This window comes from Eublepharis macularius, chromosome 13, assembly GCF_028583425.1.
Source record: "Eublepharis macularius isolate TG4126 chromosome 13, MPM_Emac_v1.0, whole genome shotgun sequence".
Taxonomy (NCBI): Eukaryota; Metazoa; Chordata; class Lepidosauria; order Squamata; family Eublepharidae; genus Eublepharis; species Eublepharis macularius.
This window is the reverse complement of record NC_072802.1, coordinates 45,458,013-45,477,493: the sequence shown is the minus strand read 5'-3', so window position 1 is coordinate 45,477,493 and position 19,481 is coordinate 45,458,013. Positions and strand designations below refer to the sequence as shown.

The following is a 19,481-nucleotide window of genomic DNA, read 5'->3' as shown; positions in this document are numbered from 1 at the left end:
TTCATGAATTCGTAATTCGCTCTTCTCTGTTGGTGAATTGGGGATTATGTAACTTGTTTATGTAACATATGGCTTGTGATTTGTGGGTCGCATGTACCACAGTCGCATGTGGGGAAGAAGTCGAGTCTGCACCGAATGTACAAAAGCAACGTTTTGAAAGCCCAAACACTCAGTGACATGCAATTTCCAAGTCAGATTCGAAAAGGCCCATTTTGCTTCAGCCTACATAATTGAACCATCTCTTTCCTAACAAGCCTTGAAGATCCGAGTCATGTGCACTTTCTCTTTAGTAGGTTTGTTTTCTTCCAGGCCTCCCCCTGCACTGTCACAAACAGAAACGTCGCTCTTCCCACACTTTCCCATGGTTGGTCTCTCTCTCTCTCCTCCTCCCTTTTAATAGAGATACAGGCCGGCTGCAGTGAGTCACGAATGATTTAAACCATGCAGTTGAGGTTGAGATGCGCTGTGCTCCCTACACACACTCCTTCCCCACAGCCTCCTTCTCTGGTTGTCATAGCAACAGCAGCTCCTCACGCTGACTTGTCTTCCTTCTCTCTCGTTTTCAGAATCACCACCACAGCTGCTTGCATGATGGACCTGAGGAGATACCCTCTGGACCAGCAAAACTGCACGCTGGAAATCGAGAGCTGTGCGTATCTCTATACCTGGGCCCAAGGTCTCCTTGGCAACAGCGGGGGTGTGACCCTGGAGGAAGGGCCAAAAGGGCTCCTTCTGCTTTCTTCCTGCATTCTGCCGCTACCGGAACCCTCCTGAGCCTCTTCCTCTTGGTGCTCAGCCCCAGGCAGAATGCAACAATGTCCACATCTATTTTTCTTGGCCGTTACAGACTAGAGCTGCTCTAGGTAATCATGTGAAGCATCAGATGCCAAATGCAATATTCCCTTGACACCCTTTAAATTTTTTAAAGTCAACTTTCAGAAGGCTCAGAATCCAAGGACTGACATCTGTGTGGGAGGGGGCATTTTGTTTCAGTTTGGATGTCTGCTGACCAGTTGCAGGTCCCCTAATCCAGTGTCAGCACAAAACAAGGCCTTCAGCTACCCACCTTATCGTCCCAGAGAGATTGGTCAGACTCCAGGGAGGCTTGCAATGGATTCCAGTCATGATGGTCCCTAGACCCAAGGTGCATCTGCCATCGTAAGCAGGAAACGGTGTTCATTTGCACAACCAATGCAAGCTTTCAGCCAGCCCCTCTTGGATAGGGTGAAGAAGAGTGTTGCTGTGCCCAGAGGCTTTTGCACCTGATGCTGCAAATGTCAAGGCTTCCAACCCCTTGATCCTGTCCCCCTCAGGAATCACAAGGCATCTGGGCCAGGCAGGAGTTCAAGTCATACCTAGCAACCTCCTCAATGAGGCTGCAGTCATTGCCGAATGTCACTGCAATCACTGCAGCCATTTGTCTCAGTTCTCACCATGCTCCTCTTTCACTTTCTCCATCCAGATGGCTACACGATCGATGATATTGTCTTCTTTTGGCAAGGAAACAACTCGGCTGTGACTGGGATGGAGACCCTAGAGCTGCCCCAGTTCACTATCATTGAGCAGAGGCTGGTCACGAGAGAGGTTGTCTTTACCACAGGTGGGCTTTCTTCTTAGATGCATTGTGAGTTTTCTCTTGGCTAGTGCCGCTTAACTTCAGAGACCTTGACGTGGCTGTTGAAGGATGTGGCACTTAGGCTCATAAAACCCCTTTCCCAAACTATGCATTTGAAAAGGTGGGAAGGAATAAAGGATATCTAGCTACGTGGCCTGTTCTTTAATTGCATGTTGGCAAACCTCTTGGGTTTCCCTTGCCCTGGGGTGCACCCCACCCAAGAGGACCTAGACCTCAGCAGATGGCGATTCCTGATTCACTTGCTCCTCTTTCCAGAGCACCAGGCTCATAGGCACAGCTTGTATGGCATGGAGGTTTGGCCTTAGAAATCCTGGAGATCTGTCTGTTTTGCTTTTACTTCACCTTGCCAAATGGCTTGCATGTGACCTGGATAACCTGTGTCCCTATCTTTTTCCCTCTGGAAACCAGTAGCTTCCTTGTTGCTTCAGATTAGCACCTCTGTACTTGGCTCCTTCTCTCCCAAAATGTTGTCAGCCTGCCAGCCAGTGTCCTTTGATCAGGGACTTTTTCCTCTCCGTGCAGCCCCAGGCCTCTTGCCTGACCATTGGTGATACAATCAAGATTGCAGTTATGACTCCATCTAGCCACCTCTTTATATACAGTTCCTTTACCACTTCCAAAACTTGGTGACAGAGTACAAGAAATAAACTAAGAAGCACAATGTAGGGGGAAGCACCATTCCCCCCACAACTCCTTTATTTATGAGAGATACTGTCAGCGCTGAAATTATGCACAGCCTAAGTAAACTATAGCACAGGGCCTCAGATTACGAGGGGCCTCTAAACACATTTTTTACTAAATCACCATATTTGCAATGCAGTGCTATAGTTGACACAGTTTAGAGCCTCAGCACATCTTGATCATGCCCTATATGCAGTTTGGAGCTTCCATCTCTAGAGTATGTAGTGTGTGTGTATGCCTGTTTTATAAATAAAAACAGAACTATCGTTCATTTAAAGATACCACAGATGATATGAGTTTACACCAATCAGTTAATTGGTTTGTCTGCATAAACTTGCAAAACAAGGAGGGTAGGGGGTAGAGTTGTCAGCTCTGGATTGGGAAGTTCCTGGAGATTTGGGGGGTGGAGCCTGGGGATTAGGGTTGCCAGCTCCAAGTTGGGAAATTCCTGGAGATCTGGGGGGTGAAACCTGGAGAAACCTGGAGAAAGTGGGTTTGGGGGAGGGAAAGGACCTTGGCATGGTATAATTCCATAGAGTCCATCCCCCAAAGTAGCCATTTTCTTAAGGTGAACTGATCTCTATGGCTTGGAGACCAGTTGTCATTCCGGGAGATCTCCAGCCAGTACTTAAGAGGCTGGCAACCCTACTGGGAAGGGCAGGGTTTGCTGAGGGGAGGGAGTTCTGCTGGGTATAATGCCATAGAGTCCATTCTCCCAAACTCCCATTTTCTTGAGGGATACTGATCTTTATTGCCTGGGGCAAATCCACACGCCCTTGGTGCGTCCTGGTGTTGTGCTAAATGTTCGCTAAACACCTGGAAGTATAGCATCTTTCTAGTGCAATTTCAGAAATCGCACTAGAAAGATGCTATACTACCGGGTTTTTAGCGAACATTTAGCGCAACACCGGGACGCACCAAGGGCGTGTGGATTTGCCCCTGGAGATCAGTTGTAATCTTGGGAGATCTCCAGCCCTCACCTGGAGGTTGGTGACTCTAGGAGAGGTGGAGAAGGCATTCTCTTTCTATGTGATGCCAGCACATGACACTGGAAGTGCCAGCTTAGAAGAGGCATTCCCATTACTGCGGTGTGAAAGAGAGGAATGCCTCTTCTACGATTGACCCCTAAACCAGCCTTGTTGGCTTTGGAAGTATTTGTATTAAAAATTTTAAAAGATAATCTGCTACCCAGTTAGTCAGGGCCACTCGTAATACTACTGAAGTGTACTTAATGGGGGCTTACTCCCAGGAAGGTCTTTTTAGGATGTCACTGTCAACTGACTATTTTATTTATTTATTTATTTATTTATTTATTTATTTATTTATTCATTTTTAACCCCCCCCTCCCCACAAGCAGGCTCAGGGTGAGGTACAACATTAATTAAAATACAGCTTAAAATCAATTATAAAAACAGATAAAATAATCAGCTAATGTTACCGCCCTGGTTTAAAAAGCAATCCCTTATATTGTCTAAATGCAGGAAGTGTTATAGGAAGTTCTACGTAGTGGCTCCTACACAGATACCCCATTGTTAGGGACCCCATTTTGCTATTGCTAGGCTGTGGTTTGTGCACTTTTGGAGCATGAACCATATATTCCATTACCTTAGGGTTCTCCAGTAGGGGACAGGGGTAAGGGTTGGGGAGGAAAGCTGCAGTGCTGATCTTGGACAGTGACAGCTGGCTGAGGGAGAAAAAATTAACATGACTTATGTGGCACCTAAAAAACTAACAGGATTTTATTCCAACACAAACTTTTGCAACTGGAGCCCACTTTGTCTACATCTAACAAAGTAGGCTATAGTCCATGTAAATTTATGCTGGAATAAAATCTTGCTCTTTAAGGTGTCACATAACTCCTGTTTACCTTTTGCTCCAGCAAATGAACATGGCTATCCTCTGTGGAGAAAGAGAGAGAGGAGCAAACAGGAACAATGGCAGGGAAAGGATTTTTATAGGCATTTAGATGTCCTCTGAATATGGGTCTTTGGCACTGGAAATTAGGATTAGCAATCATGACTTTGAGCTTTTCCCTATTTTTCTCTTACTTTTTTCTAACTGCTTCGCTTTGCAAAATGAGAACTTTGGGGTTGGTATTTTATGATAGTTCATATTAGTTTTCAATTTAGCAAACTACTGTTTTATCTGTTTGTTTTATTTAAATATACAGAAGCCCACTTGTCTCCTGGAACCAGCATCAATAAAACAGCCCCCAATACCATAATTTTAAAAACAACAGAATTCAGATAGCAAAGGCTTTAAAAATAAAATTCCACTGAGATTGCTGTCTTTCAAAGTACCCACAGAGCAATCGTCTTGAGAAGCCACAGCTCTTCTAAAGAGTTCTGTTGTACAATCTGTCTGAAACTGCAAGAGAGACATAGATTTTTCTAACTTCCTTCAGAAGGCTATTCCATGGAGAATAAAATGGAGAAGAGGAGAATGATGTAAGCCATTTTGGATACCCATTGAAGAGAAAGGTGTTATATAAAACAAACAAACAAACAACATGGGAGTAGCCACAGAAAAAATCCTCAGCAGAGTGGACCCTTGCTGGGGCTGGAATGACCAAATGGCATTGCTGCACCTTTTGATTTCAACAAAAGAGTCCTGTTGCAGAGAAGTGGTTTCATGTATTTGCTTGGTTTAAACAAGCAAATCAAGCCCTCCTCCTCTATGTAGAGGAAGCCTGACTGCTCCTTGGGTGCCTCATTGACAATGCCTGGTAGCAGCAACAGTGGGAATATTCTTTCTTTCTCCCTCTGCACCCTGGAGTCACCAGCTTTCCATCATGCCCAGTACACTTTTGCTTGACATTCAGCCAGCAAAGAGCTCTGGCAAACTCAATGGCTCACTGTGTTGTGATCTTTTATGGTTTGGGGTTGCTATTGCTCTTAGATTCACTTGCTGTGTTATTCTTAAAGTCTACTGTCATTTTATTTTTGAATGTCTGTGTCCTTTCCCTCTTTTTTGTTATGCCTTTGCATTTACTTGTGCAAATTACATCATGTTATTTACTTGTGGCATTTACTACTCATTCTTTATTGAACTATTTGGAGCTCCCTCACCTATCCTGCTTTCATATCTTCCATTCTTCATTCTCTTTGTCTCTATACCATAAATATCACAGAGTCTATCAATTCAGTAAAGCCTTTCTAAGTTCTATTTTTATGTCATTCATTATTTTCTGTGTATCCAATGTAGGGCCAGTTTCAGGTAGGTAGCTGTTGGTCTGCAGTAGAATAGTGAGATTTGAGTCCAATGGCATATTAGAGACCAACAAGATTTCCAGGGAATAAGCTTTCAAGAGTCAAAGTGCCCTTCTTCAGATACTTCCAATACTATTTCAGGTTCTTCAGGTATTTGAAGAAGGGATCTTTGACTCTCAAAAGCTTATACCCTGAAAATCTTATTGATCTCCAGTGTAGGATCAGTAATTGAATATTAACTGTGGGCAACAAGCTGGAATTTGAGGCCAATGTGAATTCTTCCTTCCTGGCTTCTCCCATCAGTGAACAATTTGGAAGGAAATATGCCAGGTTTAGGGGGGAAATGCACCTGTTCCCTAAGATGGATAGCTGGTCCTCCTAATGATGTGCTTTGTGCAGGTAGAGCTGAAATTGAGAGATCCCACCACAGAGGGGAAAAAATGATTTTTTTTTTTGCCCATTTCCTAAAGCTGTCCCTATCTTCTCTCTGACAGGCTCCTACCTTCGATTATCCCTGAGTTTCCGGATCAAGAGAAACATCGGCTACTTCATCCTGCAGACTTACATGCCTTCTATTCTCATCACCATCCTCTCCTGGGTTTCCTTTTGGATCAACTATGATGCCTCTGCTGCCCGGGTGGCCCTTGGTATGTCTTTTGTCCCCAAGCTACTTTCCTAGGCTTTACCAGCTTGGGGAGGGAGGGAGTAAAAAGACAGTTTGGACCCCTGAAATGTGGCTCATTTGTCACTTCTGGAGTCCCTCAAGTATCTCCTTTCATAAGAAGAGCACAGGAAGATCCTTGCTGGATCAGACCAGCAAAGTCCCCAGCATCCCCTTTCCTACCGTGGCCAATGAGTTGCCCCCCAGCAAGGCCACAAACAGGGCATGGAGGCCTTTCCCCACGGTTGACTCCCAGCAATGTGTATTCAGAGGTAGTTTGAGTCTTAGAATGGAGAAATGTGGAATCAAACAAAATTCACCTTTAGGGAAGGGCTTATGGGAGAGCACATGCTTAGCATGCTGAAAGCTCCTTGGTTCAATTCCTGTCATCTCCACTGAGTAGCACCTCAGGTAGCCAATGCTGGGAAAGACCCTTTTTATCCAAGATCCTACAAAACGCCTACCAATCAGAAGAGGCAGACCTGTAATCCAACTCAGTGGAAAGCAGCTTGGTTGGTACACTTCTGCCGTCGTGGCCTTTGATAGGCCTCTTTCCCTCTATGTATTTGTCAGGCTCCCTTTTTATAAGAACACATTACAATGGGTTGAAAATGGCGTGTAAACTGGAGACGGGCCATTTTCTGTTCAGAGCAGACTCGAGCTTTTAAGAAAAACCAGAGAGAGCTCCTTGAACAAGGATTCAGCTACCAAGAGGCTGTTTTCAGTTCCTGAAGACTGACAAAAGGATTTCACACTTGGAAGGAACAATTTCCAAACAAGAGCACTGTAGACGAGCAGCTCACCCACCACCAACTGGCCCAGGTTCATGTAAATACTATGCAAAATATGGTAATATACAAAGCAGCCACGTTAAAAACTTGAGGCCCACACAGAATGTTTGATACAGCCATTCATGCAGAACAAGCTCTCCACCCCACGCAGACGATGAAGGTGGCATTTCACATGAAACACCAAGAAGCTCAGGGCTCAAAACAGAAGACAGATTAGCCTGCTTTGTGCTCAGCTATCACTTGTGCTTTGTTTGTAAAACGTTTCTTTCAGGTAGGAGTACATAAGAAGAGCCCTGCTGGATCAAACCAGTGGTCCATCCAGTCTGGCATCCTATTTTACACAGTGGCCACTCCTGTTGCTGTGGAGGGCCATTCATAAAAAGGCTTGGAGGCTAAGGACTTCCCCTGATGTTGCCTCCTAGCACAGATGGTGCAAACAAGGGAGGGAATTATCCAGTGGCCTGAGACTTCATGTTCACAACTTCTTACTTGTGCCAGAATTTGAAGCCAGGCTTGGATCTGCTAGATGATTTCCACTTGTGCAAGGGGTCTTGCACAAGCAGAAGTGTGGGAAAAACACATGTACACCAGCTCCTTGCTCTAAATTTGACACAAGAGTATCCAGGGTCATTTTCCTGCATGCACAAGCAATTCCTGGGCACTATAAAATATAGGAGGGAAAGCGTTAGGTGCTATGTAAGATCTTCTGCAAGTAGAACTGCACCAGGTCCATTTCCACTTATACATTGCTGGATCCAAGCATGGGTCTCTTGTGATTTCTATCCAGCCTTTTAACCTTGGTGCCAAACACTGGGAATGCAGCTTGAACAAATGCTTACCAGAGAGGTCAAGGCAGAGAATAATTTGCCTCCTGAGCAAGCGTGCAGCCTATTTAATTGTTGCCCCCGCAATCACAAGAGAGTCAAGGCAACATGTGCTGTTTATTTTGACCTGCATCAAGCAATTGCTCCGCCTGCTTTCTCTCCTGATGATCAAATGCAGATGACAGCAACAGTCTTGTGGCACTTTGAAGCCTAATGAATTAATTGTGACATCAGCTTTTGTGAACCAAAGCCCATTTTTAAGATGTGTCATCATGTGCATCTGAGGAAGTGGACTGTGGTCCACCAAAGCTTCTGCCACAACAAACTCGTTAGTCTTCAAGATGCTACAAGACTCTTTGTTATTTTGGCTGCAGCAGCCTCACATAGGTCCCCCTCTAGGATTTTCTAGCAGGAGGCACTTCTGCATGTTGTTGAGTTGCCACTGAATTTTGCCTACAGGGATTTTGTCAGCATTCATGAAATTTATCTCAGGAGTATTTTCACCATCTTGGCATTGCCTCTGGAGTTTGCCTAAAGGGCAATTTTGAGATATCTAGGTAATCCTGCATTTGGCATACCACTTGTAGGACTTTTCAGGGAAGTTAATTTTTTCCACATAGAAGATTAGCAACTGTTCTTAGTGAAGGGGTTTACATGTCTGATTTAAAAACTGAGATCAGTTGTTTTGATGACACATCATGATTAGTCTTTTAAAAAAGACTTAGGATTTAAATTTTTAATTTGGACTTTGAAATGTTTGGATTTTTAAAATTCAGTGATATTTCATGCCAGGCATCAGCTAAGCTCTGCTGCAAATGACCTCTGTCCATTTTCACTGCTGTCTTATACCCGCTATATAGACAGATGTCAGGCATTGATCACTTTTTTATTTTTATTATGGAGAGTCCATTTTCCTTGACCATTGGTTAGGTTCCATGTTACAGGCAGGTAGTTTAAAAGTATGTAAATACCCTCAAAAATCAATGGATGTTCTAATACCAAATTAATATGAATAGCAACTTCCTCCCATCTTTTTGGCATGGACCACTGTTGAAAGCGCTTGCAAAGTGACTGCAGCCACTCTTGGCTCTGCTACGAAGCACGTGGAGCATTCCCTCAGTGCAGAGCCCTTGCTGAGGACCAGCGCATGCCCTTCTGTGTTTGCAGGGGTCACCACCGTGCTCACCATGACCACCATCAACACCCACTTGCGAGAGACCCTCCCCAAGATCCCCTATGTCAAAGCCATTGACGTCTATCTCATGGGCTGCTTCGTGTTTGTGTTCCTGGCGCTCCTGGAGTACGCCTTCGTCAACTACATTTTCTTTGGGCGAGGCCCTCAGCAGCAGAAGAAGCAGAGCGAGCGCATCAATAAAGCAAATAACGAGAGGCACCGATATGAGGAGAAGCGGGTGAGAGAGCAGGTTTGTCTGTCTCCCTTTACACTCTCACAGCAGCATCTAGGGTGTGCGTGTGCACACGCGCAAACAACAACAGGATATGCAAGGAAGTTCCAGCCCATTCAGGTTTCTAGCCTCAAAGCAGTCTTTGGAGGTTCAGAGTGGAGGAGTGTATGTGTAGGGATGTGTGTTTAACCTTTCCTCAATGGCCATGTCCCCCAGTTGCTTTTCCACTTGTGGTATTGCAGATGTACCTTTCATGTTCACTGATGTTGAACAAAAACTGGGGCATGCAGCTGCTTGCTAAGGAGCCACCCGGAAGCAAATGCCTCCACTGTTTGCATTTTACAGAAAAGTGTACACAGCACTGCTTGCCCCAGGCCACAACAGGCCTAAGTACATATCTGCGTATACCCTGTGTCCTATGTCAGGCACACAGGAATGCTATATCAGGCACACAAGGACACAGGGGCATGCAGGGAGAGAGGGCTTAAGCCTTCCCCCTTGTGCCGTTTTCCTCACCTGAAACATTGCCTGGGGAGCAGCGATTTGTCCCGTAGGTAAAATTTACCTTCAGCCCATCAGTACAAATGGAGTTTATTATATATACATAAGTTTCTTCAGTAGGAAAATAGCTGCTTTATGAGGCCATTCCTAGTCAGGAAAAACTGTGAGAGGAGTGGGGGCAGGAGGCTTACGCTTTCTCTCCTTGTGAGCTATGGTCTCAACCCAAACTGTACTTCTGCATGCTTGAAAATTAAGTTTCAACAGGGAATTCCAAGCACATATTTGGTAGGCAAGACCCAGAACCAGTGTGAACATGTTGTTGGGTCCTGTTTCAGTGTGTTTGTGATGAAACGGGGAGCTGAACCCATCCAGCCATGCCTTCTGGTCCATACACAGTTCTTTCAAGAATCTTATGCCAAATGTGACATGTCAAAGTTCCCTAATCCCTATTCTTAAAGCCAAGCACTTCAGGCTCTGACAGATACATTGGGTGGGTCCTGTCCCATGGAACTAAGAGTGGGGACCAAAAAGGATTCTTAATAAGCAGGCGCTTTCTCTCCCGCCTCCATGGAAGAATCCCTGTAAGCCAAATGTAAGGTTGTCTACCTCCAGGTGCATCCTGGAATTCTCCCAGAATTACAACTGACCTCCAGACTACAAAGATCAGTTTCCCTGAAGGAAATGGGCAAGTTTGGAGGGTGAACTCTATAGCATTATACCCTGTTGAGCTTCCTCTCTTCCCCAGACTCTGCTCTCCCCAAGCATCTCCCCAAAATCTCTAGGAATTTCCCAAGATGGAGCTGGTAACCCAAATGATGCAATGGAAACAAACGATGCAAAAGAAACATAACTCTGCTCTAGAATACTGCTCCATTTTGTTTTCTAGTCCTGGCCACCTGGCAGAAGGAGGTGGGAGATTTGGACAAGCCAAATAACCAGGGTTTCATTCAACGTACCAAAGTATCATTTCAATAGAGTTTTCTATTTTCTCTTCTTGTCATAATGTTTCCTGTTTGTTAAGGCATCTTTCTAAATTATTTTACCAGTCTCAAAAAAATTAAGAGAAGTAAATTTTTTAAAAATAAAAAAGTAGATTTTTAAAGTAAAAAAAAACAGAATAGGCCACCTTTCAAAATGAATTTTCATTTTGTTATAAATATTTGATGGAAGTAAAAAAAATACAAGTTAGCAATGAGATGCAAACACCAGTCATTTTGTCCAATTAGTTCCCCCACCCACCCCCCAACACACTCACATTACATTTGTTTGTTTCTGGATTTAGTATAATTTTGGATTTTAAAAAACAGAGTTTGGTCATTATTGCATTTTATGAAATCTAAAATTAGGACTGCAATTGTATCTGTGCCATCAAGTCACTTTTGACTTATGGCCACCCTATAAATAAATGGCCTCAAAATGTCCTATCATTAGCAGTCTTGCTCAGGTCTTACAAACTGAAGACTGTGTGGCTTCCTTTATTGAGTCAAACCATCTCATGTTGGGTCTTCCTCTTTTCCTAGATTATTGTCTTTTCTGGAGAGTCTTGTCTTCTCATAATGTGGACAAAACATGATAGCCTCAGTTCACTATAAGTTAAATACATATTGCTGAGATCTGGTTGAAAGTGGCAATATCTCTTAGTGCAGTCTGTGACCCCCTTCCCCCTGAATGAAAATGCTATGGAACTGTCCCCTTAAATTCCTGCTCCGAACAAACCCTTGAGCAGAGGCTGCCAAAGCAAAGCTATCAATTGTAGAATTGGCCCAGTTTCCAACAACAGATTGGATGTTCACTCTGCCCAATGTTTCTCATCTTTTACAGGTTGACCCGTATGGCAACATCCTTCTCAGCACTCTAGAAATGAACAATGAGTTACTGGCTACGGACATGATGAGTACCGTGGGAGACTCCCGAAACTCTGTCATGTCCTTTGAGGGATCAGGAATCCAGTTCCGCAAGCAGGTGGCCTCCCGAGATGGCTTTGGACACCACCCCACCTTAGACCGTCATGTCCCGCTGTCCCACCATACTGCTGCCCGCAATCGTGCTAACTGCCGACTCCGCCGGCGGTCTTCAAAGCTGAAGCTCAAAATTCCGGACCTGGCAGATGTCAGCACCATTGACAAGTGGTCACGGATCATTTTCCCAATCACCTTTGGATTCTTCAACCTGGTTTACTGGTTGTACTATGTCAATTGATGCCTGCAGGCTTCACAAGAAATAGGGAAAGACACTCAAACTATGACAACACCACAGGAGTGCTGCAGTCTTTGGGGTTTGGGTTTTTCTCTTACTTATGACCAATGCTTAATTCTCACCCTCCCCTCCCTGCCTTTGGTTTTAAGTTTCTCCTAGATCTCTTCTCCTTTTCAGCACATTTGACACACAGCCTGTGTGTGGTGGAAACAGGGGCATGTGGAGGGGGGGAGGGGCTGGTTTCAGGGATGAAAAGGGACATCTTTCTCTTGTTTGGTTTTGCGTTCCTTGCTTGATGAACTTCACCACTTGGGGGAAAAACACCTTTCTCCTAAAGAACAAAGCAACCCCCCCATTGTTGCAGCTGACTCAGTCAATAGGGTGGCGTTGAGTGTGTTAACGTTGGAAGGTGCCCAGATGCACAGCCATTAAGCTTCACTGGCTTGCCAAACTCTCGCTTCCTTGTTCTGGAGATCATTTTTTCTTTTTCTTTCCTCCTCTTCCTCCCCCCCCCATTTATATTTCATTTGAAAGAAGGAATTGCTTTCTCATAGCGCATGAACTGCTTTTCTTCTTCTCTGTCTCCAAAGTTTATGAGACTCTTTCTCAAAAAGGAAATATTTATGTTGCAACCCATTACACCAGGGAGGGGGAAGAAAGGGGAGGGGGCAGGGAGGACAGGCCCACATCAGAATCAAAGGCACATTTATAAGCTGCTTTTCCCCCTTTTCAGGTGTGTGGGAGCTTTTGTTTTGTTTCTGGTGTGAATGTACAAGCATCTGTTTGTGCGTGTGCACATGTGTGCGCATGCGTATAAACTCATTTCCCGGCATTGGGGGGGGGGGCGGAGTTGTAATGTCTTTTGTAGAAAGAAGGTACTGGTGAGGCACCATTGGAATGTGGGGAGCTTCATAGATGTTCTGTGATTCCCAGGAACGTAGGGTGATTCCTAGCCTCAGGTAGGCTCAGGCAGCTAAATGCAGCAGATCAGAATGAAAGTGACAAAGGTGACACCTGCTGTTTTCCTAACATGGTGTCCCCAGATGGGAGGGAAATGGTGGTATTGTGGAGTTCTCTTCTGCAGCTGCAGGACAACTTCATGACTGGGGCACTGAAAGGGAAATTTTTTCCACTTCATCTTTCTGCAGACCAGCTTCTGGCATCGGCTTGTTTCATGGTCAGCCAGAGAAAGCTATGGGAGATCCTTCTAACCTATCTGTGGCAAAAAAGAACCATTTTTTTTTGCAGGAGGGGGAGGGGGGGCTCTAATTCCTAATCCTTCAATAGAACCATAATTTCCTTCATGACCTGAACTGGCATGCTGCAAGCAATAGCTCTTGCCACCTCAGCTTTTGTTGGGATGACCAGGGAGTGCCTGAAGTCTGGTGTAGCATGCAGGAAACTTGCACAGGTCTGTAAGGATGCCGAAGTGGCCCGCACACCTTGGCAGGGCTCGGGAGAATCCTCACCTGCTTGTCCTGAGTCTTGGATCGTAGAGCTACCAAGTCACGATGAGGAACTCCATTAAGCACCTTGGAAACTTTGGCTTCAGCATTTCCCCTTGTCGTGGCATGAGGTCAATGCCATGAGAGAACAAACTCAGACATGCACAAGATTCGCCCACTTTTTTGTAGGCATCACCGAGGACTTCTGTTGCTATTCTCTACTGCTGTCTCCTCACACACTTTGCCTTGCTCCAGAATCACCCTTTTCAAGTTTCCAGCATCCTCCTCGTCCCCTGCTCCATTCTTGGTGCCAGATGACTCTAACTGGGAGCATCTCAAAAAGCCAAGGGACATCCCACCAAGCAGATGCAAATGCCATGCTTGAGATAAACGCAAGCTTTGTTTTTACCCCTGTGCTTGTACTGTGTCGCAAGGTTTCAAAGAATCCTACAACTTGATGTGCACTATCTACTGAGTGCGTTTTTTAAAAAATTCTGCCCTTCTTCTCAGGGTGGCATACATAGTCCTCTCTTCCCCATTGTATCCTTACAACAACTCTGTGAGGTGGGTTAGGCTGAGAGAGAATGACTGGTCCAAAGTCACCCAGTGCACTTTGTGGCAGAGTGGGGATTTGAACCTGGATCTCCCTGTCTTACTCAGACACTTCAGCTACTACTCCACCTTGGCCAGGAAAGAGGAATTCCTCTCTATCTCTCTGAGACCACCCCCTCCATAGGCAGCTTTTAATGCTCCGCCCAATGTTATCTGGTCAGCTCCAGCTTTGAGTATGTGCTCATCAACTGGACATAGTGGCAACACATCAGCGCCGCAAGTTACAGCTACATGCTGTGGGCGCACATGTATGTCTTTAGCTGAGTTTGAGCATGTGAAAAACTGACACTTCTGGGTGAGAGTGTGGAAAAAAACGAAATAGTTCTCTGCATATACAGGCGGGTCATTAGATCCTGTTTTGTACCAGAAAATCCTAAATCGATCCATGATAGTGAAGCCCATTTGGGGTCTGTAATAGTGTCCACAGGTCTCTTTGTCTCATGCATGCACATTTCCTTCAGATGTGCAAATGCAGGAACTCTCTCTCTATTTGCTCCATTCATGCCTCATCTGCCACACCCAGGAGCCTTTGCACATTCAACCCAGGAAAGGACATGAGCCAAACTGGGGTGGGCAGTGGGGTGGAGGCCATCGTCATTTCGTTTCTGCCCCATAGTAACAACAAACTTCTCACTGTTTGGTCAAAGGGTTTGGCTGCACGACCATGGCCGTCCCTTGCAACTCCTGCTTTTTGTGCATCTGTCACTATCACTAGCGTCTTTCATTGACTGCGGTTCCACCTAGTCACCTCCTGTACCAAAAATAGCCCTATTTCTACTATTCTATCCTTCCGTCAAGGACTTGCTTGGAAATCCTCCTGACAATTCAGAAGCAGCCAGGGCTTCCCGCATGAGGCTTTGCCTCCTCAGCAAGAGTTTGACCGGCATCTTCTCCATCAGCTGCAGGCTGACAAGTCTCAATTGCTGCTCAATGTCCTTCCTGGCTGCCCTTACCTTCACCAGAGTCAGGATTTTAACACCATTTGGGCCGATCCTATGCTCTGCAGCCTGTGCGAAGTGTGGGTTGCTGCCATGTGGGTTGCTGGGGCAGCCATAAGGAAGAAAAGAGTAACTACATGCAAGAGAAAATAGGGTGACGACCGGGATCACTCAGCCAGCTGCTCATTTTGATCACCATGGACTAGCTGGAGGAGCAATGTGAAGTCATCAAAATTCATTTTTGTGAGATGGGGGGAAGGAGGACAATCTCAGGACAGCGCAACCAACATGTATGCTTCATTTCCTGCTGCTGGCATAGGGCCGTCACTCAGGGACTTTTCTGAACTGGGGACTGTCATCCTACCAACCCCCTTCCCCTCCACACACCACTCCTTCCTCTATGGAGGAAGAATGATGGAAAATGAACGTGCTGATCAAATGCAATGTGAACGGAGAAAAGGGCGCTCTTGGAGGTGAAAGACATTCTTTGCTTTTGATTCAAAGCTTCGGTCCTGTCCCTAATACAGGAAAAGTTTGCAATCTATGGAACTAAGAGTAGTGTCTTAATGGACATCCATCTCGAGAGTTCCTAATATGGGCAAACTGGCACATTTAAGTGGGGCCATGGCTCAGTGTTTCCTCTACCCTGCTGTGATGATCTCCAAGATCCCAAAAGCTGAACTGTTTGGGATATGGCTTGGTACTCTATAGCAAGGGAAGTGATCAATGTTGAGAGCTCCAGCCAGTTTAGCAGAGAAGTTCTGGGAAAATAAAGCTTATGGTACCAGCTAATCAGGGGAGGTGAGAGAATCTTTGGGGTGGGATGGAACCAGCCTCTTGGACTAGAGGGGAGAGCAAGCAGTCTAGAATGCAATTCAAAAGGGGGAGGGGAGGGGATTGTGGGAGGGTCGGCTAGGGAGTCTTCAAGCAGCCCCTCGGTTTGTATAGATTCCAGAGGCATTCTGACTGAGGGTGGGGGGGAGGGATATGATTAGGGCTCTGTGGCAGCTCCAAAAGGGATGATAATGTGCATCCTAGTTGCCAGCAAGAGCCCCAAAGTGGGTGGCCACACTCTGCACCAAGAGTCCATGCTACCCAGGCAAAGGGTGAGTCATGGCTAAGGATATGGGGTTGGCCAGGGAGCCAATCTGTGGGGACAAAGAATGGGAGGCTGTGGGGTGGGGAAAGGAGGGGGTGGGCAGAAGGGGCTGTATATAGCATTTGCTTGGGTTTCGTTTTTCAGTTTAATAATGTCTTATTTTAAGCCAAATAAGTGTGATTCTGTGAATTCAGGAGAAAGGTGGAATGAATAGCTGGCATGGTCCAGTTGTCACTTTGCAGAAAGACAGTTTCGCTAGAAGGTGTTTGAGCTGCAGTTTGGGGAGAAAAGTGACAGAAGCAGAGGGCAGATGCCCATAATGCTTCCCTCCCCCTTTGGCTGCTGCTCCTCTCCAATCTACCCAGAGGAGAATATGCCCCCAATGGGTGGGCACAAATAGAGCTGAATCATGGGGAAGAAGCTTGTTTTGACATGCCAGCCCCCAACTGTCCCATTCCTGCCCCCATGTGAAACGGGACTGGCAAGTTCTAAAGGGAAAGGGGAAGCCTGTAATCTTCCAAAGTGGCACAATCCCGTCATTGCAGCAAACATGAAACAGATTCACTGACTCAGTGTGATGGTCCTCTGTGTGTGGAGGAAGGAGGGAGCTGGTGAAGGCTACTTGCAAGAAAAGTGGCAGGAGAGGGGTCATTGAAAAACAGCCCCAGCTCTGCTCTTGAGGTGTGTTGTTGGTGTGCCTCCACCTAAGCTCCCTCTGTAATCCCAAGGAGCCTTGAAAGAGCCTGCTTAGAGGAAAGTCCCTCCGGACCCTTTTTCCCCTTTCAACTCAGGAGCAATTCAGCCAGTCTGTTTTGTTGAAGCCATTGTGCAACGTGAGCTTTTTTTCTTGTGTGCAAGCGTGCAGGGAGCATGCGAGGTACAAGTCTCATGCTGAGGCTGCGCTCACACCAGCAGCATCATGTTTTGTTTCATCTCTTTGCCATGCTATTTGATCCCTCCACTGCATTCTGTGTGTGTTTCCCAGGCATGCACAGGTATCCTCCTACAATGGTAGATTTTTTAAAAAAGAAGTTGATTATCTTAGTTGCAACAATGCAGTTGTGTTCTTCTCATATCAAATATGCAATGTGCTAAAAAGAGCCTCCCACCTATAGCAGGGCAAGGGGCCTGACTTGGGAAGAGGATTGTAAAGTGACTGAGAAGAACATTCGCAGATGACGTGAGCCAAGGGTCTTCTTGAGGCAAAGGGTCGCACGGGTTCAAACTAAAAGGTCTTCAGAGGAAGCTGCTTTTCCAACAGAACAGTGGCTGAGTAGAGGGGCTGTGTAAGGCCTGGGAGCAGGGGTGCCAGAACCTGGTTGGGAAATTCCTGGAGATTTTGGGGGTGGAGTCTGGAGAGGTTGGAAGCTCAGCAGGATATGATGCAATAGAGTCCACTTTCTAAAGCAGCCAAGGGAACTAACCTCTATCACCTGGAGATCCATTATAATTCTGGAAAATCTCCAGCCACCATCTGGAGACTGGGAACTCTACCTGGAAGCCAGGCCTGATGCAGAAAAATTTTGTCCGCTGATCAAACCTTTTATAAGAAAACCTTGAAATGGCACAAAAGCGACATGGATCATAGAATGGTGGGTTGATATGCTTATATGTGTTAAAAATTCAGTCTGCAACTGCTGAGGCAGTGTGGCCTTGCACATGCCCTCATTCAAAATCCAACTTTTCCAAAGTTCAACAATGGCTGTCTCACAGTCATATAATCTGGTTCAACACACAAAGCTATCTAAATTTAAACCTGATTCCAGAGTTTGGGAAAGCCAGAAGTTCATATTTTTTTTAAAAAAACCAAGTGCTAGTATTTTTAAAAAATGAAAAAAATGACAGTCTCAGATCTCGATCTCGATCTAGCACACACATACCCAATTTAATATAAACTTTCAATTATGTATTGCCCATGACTGCCCTGCAGAGGCATGGCTCAGGTGCAACTGGCCTTCCTTTAACTGGGCTCTTCCATGCTCTTTATGGCCTGGCCGGTGGAGGGGCTTGGATGACCAAAGCCACTCTGATGCGCCCATCAAGCTTCTTTTTAAGTATGAGGAAGACCTCCTCCTCCTCCTGTTAATGTTGAGAGGTTTTTCCCCTGTGAAAACAGGGGGGTTGTGGTCTGTTTCACTCATAAGATGATGTAGGTCAATGATAAGAACTTGGGGACATTCCCATGCAGGTGTGATTGTCAATGTCTCTTTTTCAATCTTGGCATAATGCTTTTGTGGCACAGGTAGTGTCCTTGAGGTAAAGATGATCCATCCACAGTGGCAATCTTTTCATGCAGGCTGGCTGATGTCTATTCCAGACTGAGTATATTTTTCAGTTCCCCCAACCCAATACTCAATGTGGGTCCATTGATAGCGGCTAGTTGCGCAGGGCTTGACCAGGTAGCTGAGCTCCTTTGGAATTCAGTAGGTGAGGATATGAAGGAAATCCTACTGTGAATCAGGGATGGGGCAAAAGGCAGGCAACAGCATTTTTAGGAGAGGACTTTTCCACCCCTGCTTTAGGAGGGGGGCTGTTCCATAACCGCTTCCTTCTTCCTTTTCATTATGCCTGTCAGTGTATTTATGCCACACCAAGGATACACTTTGCACTCCTGACTTATGACCACTGGGAAGCATTTGAACAGTAGCTTAGAGACACCTCCAGGATTCCTAGGCCACGTGGTTGATAGTGTTCTGGTGGTCTCTATTTTATTCAGCTGGTTATGGTGGAGCATAATGCCTCCATGACCCTAGGAGCAGTTTGCAGGTGGAAATAATGTGAGATTCCAGACAAAAGTGAAGAAATTTCCCACCTGCTGATGTTCAAATTTTATGGGCAGAAGAGATGATTAGAATGATTGGAAATGGTGCCCTGGACAAGTGGACTATGCCTCAGACTCGGGGCCAGAGATATTTGTCTCAGGATCCAGCCTGCAAAGATGCCCTGCCAGTACTGCTAATAATAATAACATTTGATTTATAATACAACCCTTCAGGACAACTTAACACCCACTCAGAGCGGTTTACAAAGTGTGTTATTATTATCCCCACAACAATCACCCTGTGAGGTGGGTGGAGCTGAGAGAGCTCTGAGAGAGCTGTGGCTGACCCAAGATCACCCACTGGCTTCAAGTGGAGGAGTGGGGAATCAAACCCGCTTCTCCAGATTAGAGTCCTGCCACTCATAACCACTAAACCAAACTGCTGCTATCAGCAGTGCTTTAGCCACAGCAGCAAGAAGTAAACATAGAAAGTAGGTTTCTGCTATGTTGCAAGAAGGATGAGGGATGAATGCTTAGGGGAAAGGTAACAGAGGAGAGGAATGTGGCACAGAGCCATGCTTCAGGCATGACTCTCCAGTGGCTCTTCCTCACTTTGGAATGGAGCAGCCTTCTCCATCTCCCCCGCCACCATGCTTCACTAATAGGGTTGCCAGCCTCCATGTGGGGCCTGGAGTTCTCCCAGTTCCCTTGGAGGAAACGG

General features: G+C 45.8%; 1 protein-coding gene across 2 annotated transcripts in view; it reads left to right on the top strand.

Moving 5' to 3' along the window:
* LOC129341276 (gamma-aminobutyric acid receptor subunit beta-4) overlaps nucleotides 1-11,908 on the top strand; it is a 79,497-nt gene extending 67,589 nt beyond the window's left edge. The window contains exons 5-9 of one of the 2 annotated variants that reach the window (XM_054996394.1): nucleotides 567-649; nucleotides 1,463-1,600; nucleotides 6,021-6,173; nucleotides 8,970-9,226; nucleotides 11,531-11,908. In XM_054996394.1, coding sequence (XP_054852369.1) covers nucleotides 567-649; nucleotides 1,463-1,600; nucleotides 6,021-6,173; nucleotides 8,970-9,226; nucleotides 11,531-11,908 — 1,009 coding nt within the window. The remainder of the gene's footprint in view (nucleotides 1-566; nucleotides 650-1,462; nucleotides 1,601-6,020; nucleotides 6,174-8,969; nucleotides 9,227-11,530) is intronic. The other variant, XM_054996395.1, reaches the window with a different exon arrangement.
* Nucleotides 11,909-19,481: the final 7,573 nt, after the last annotated feature.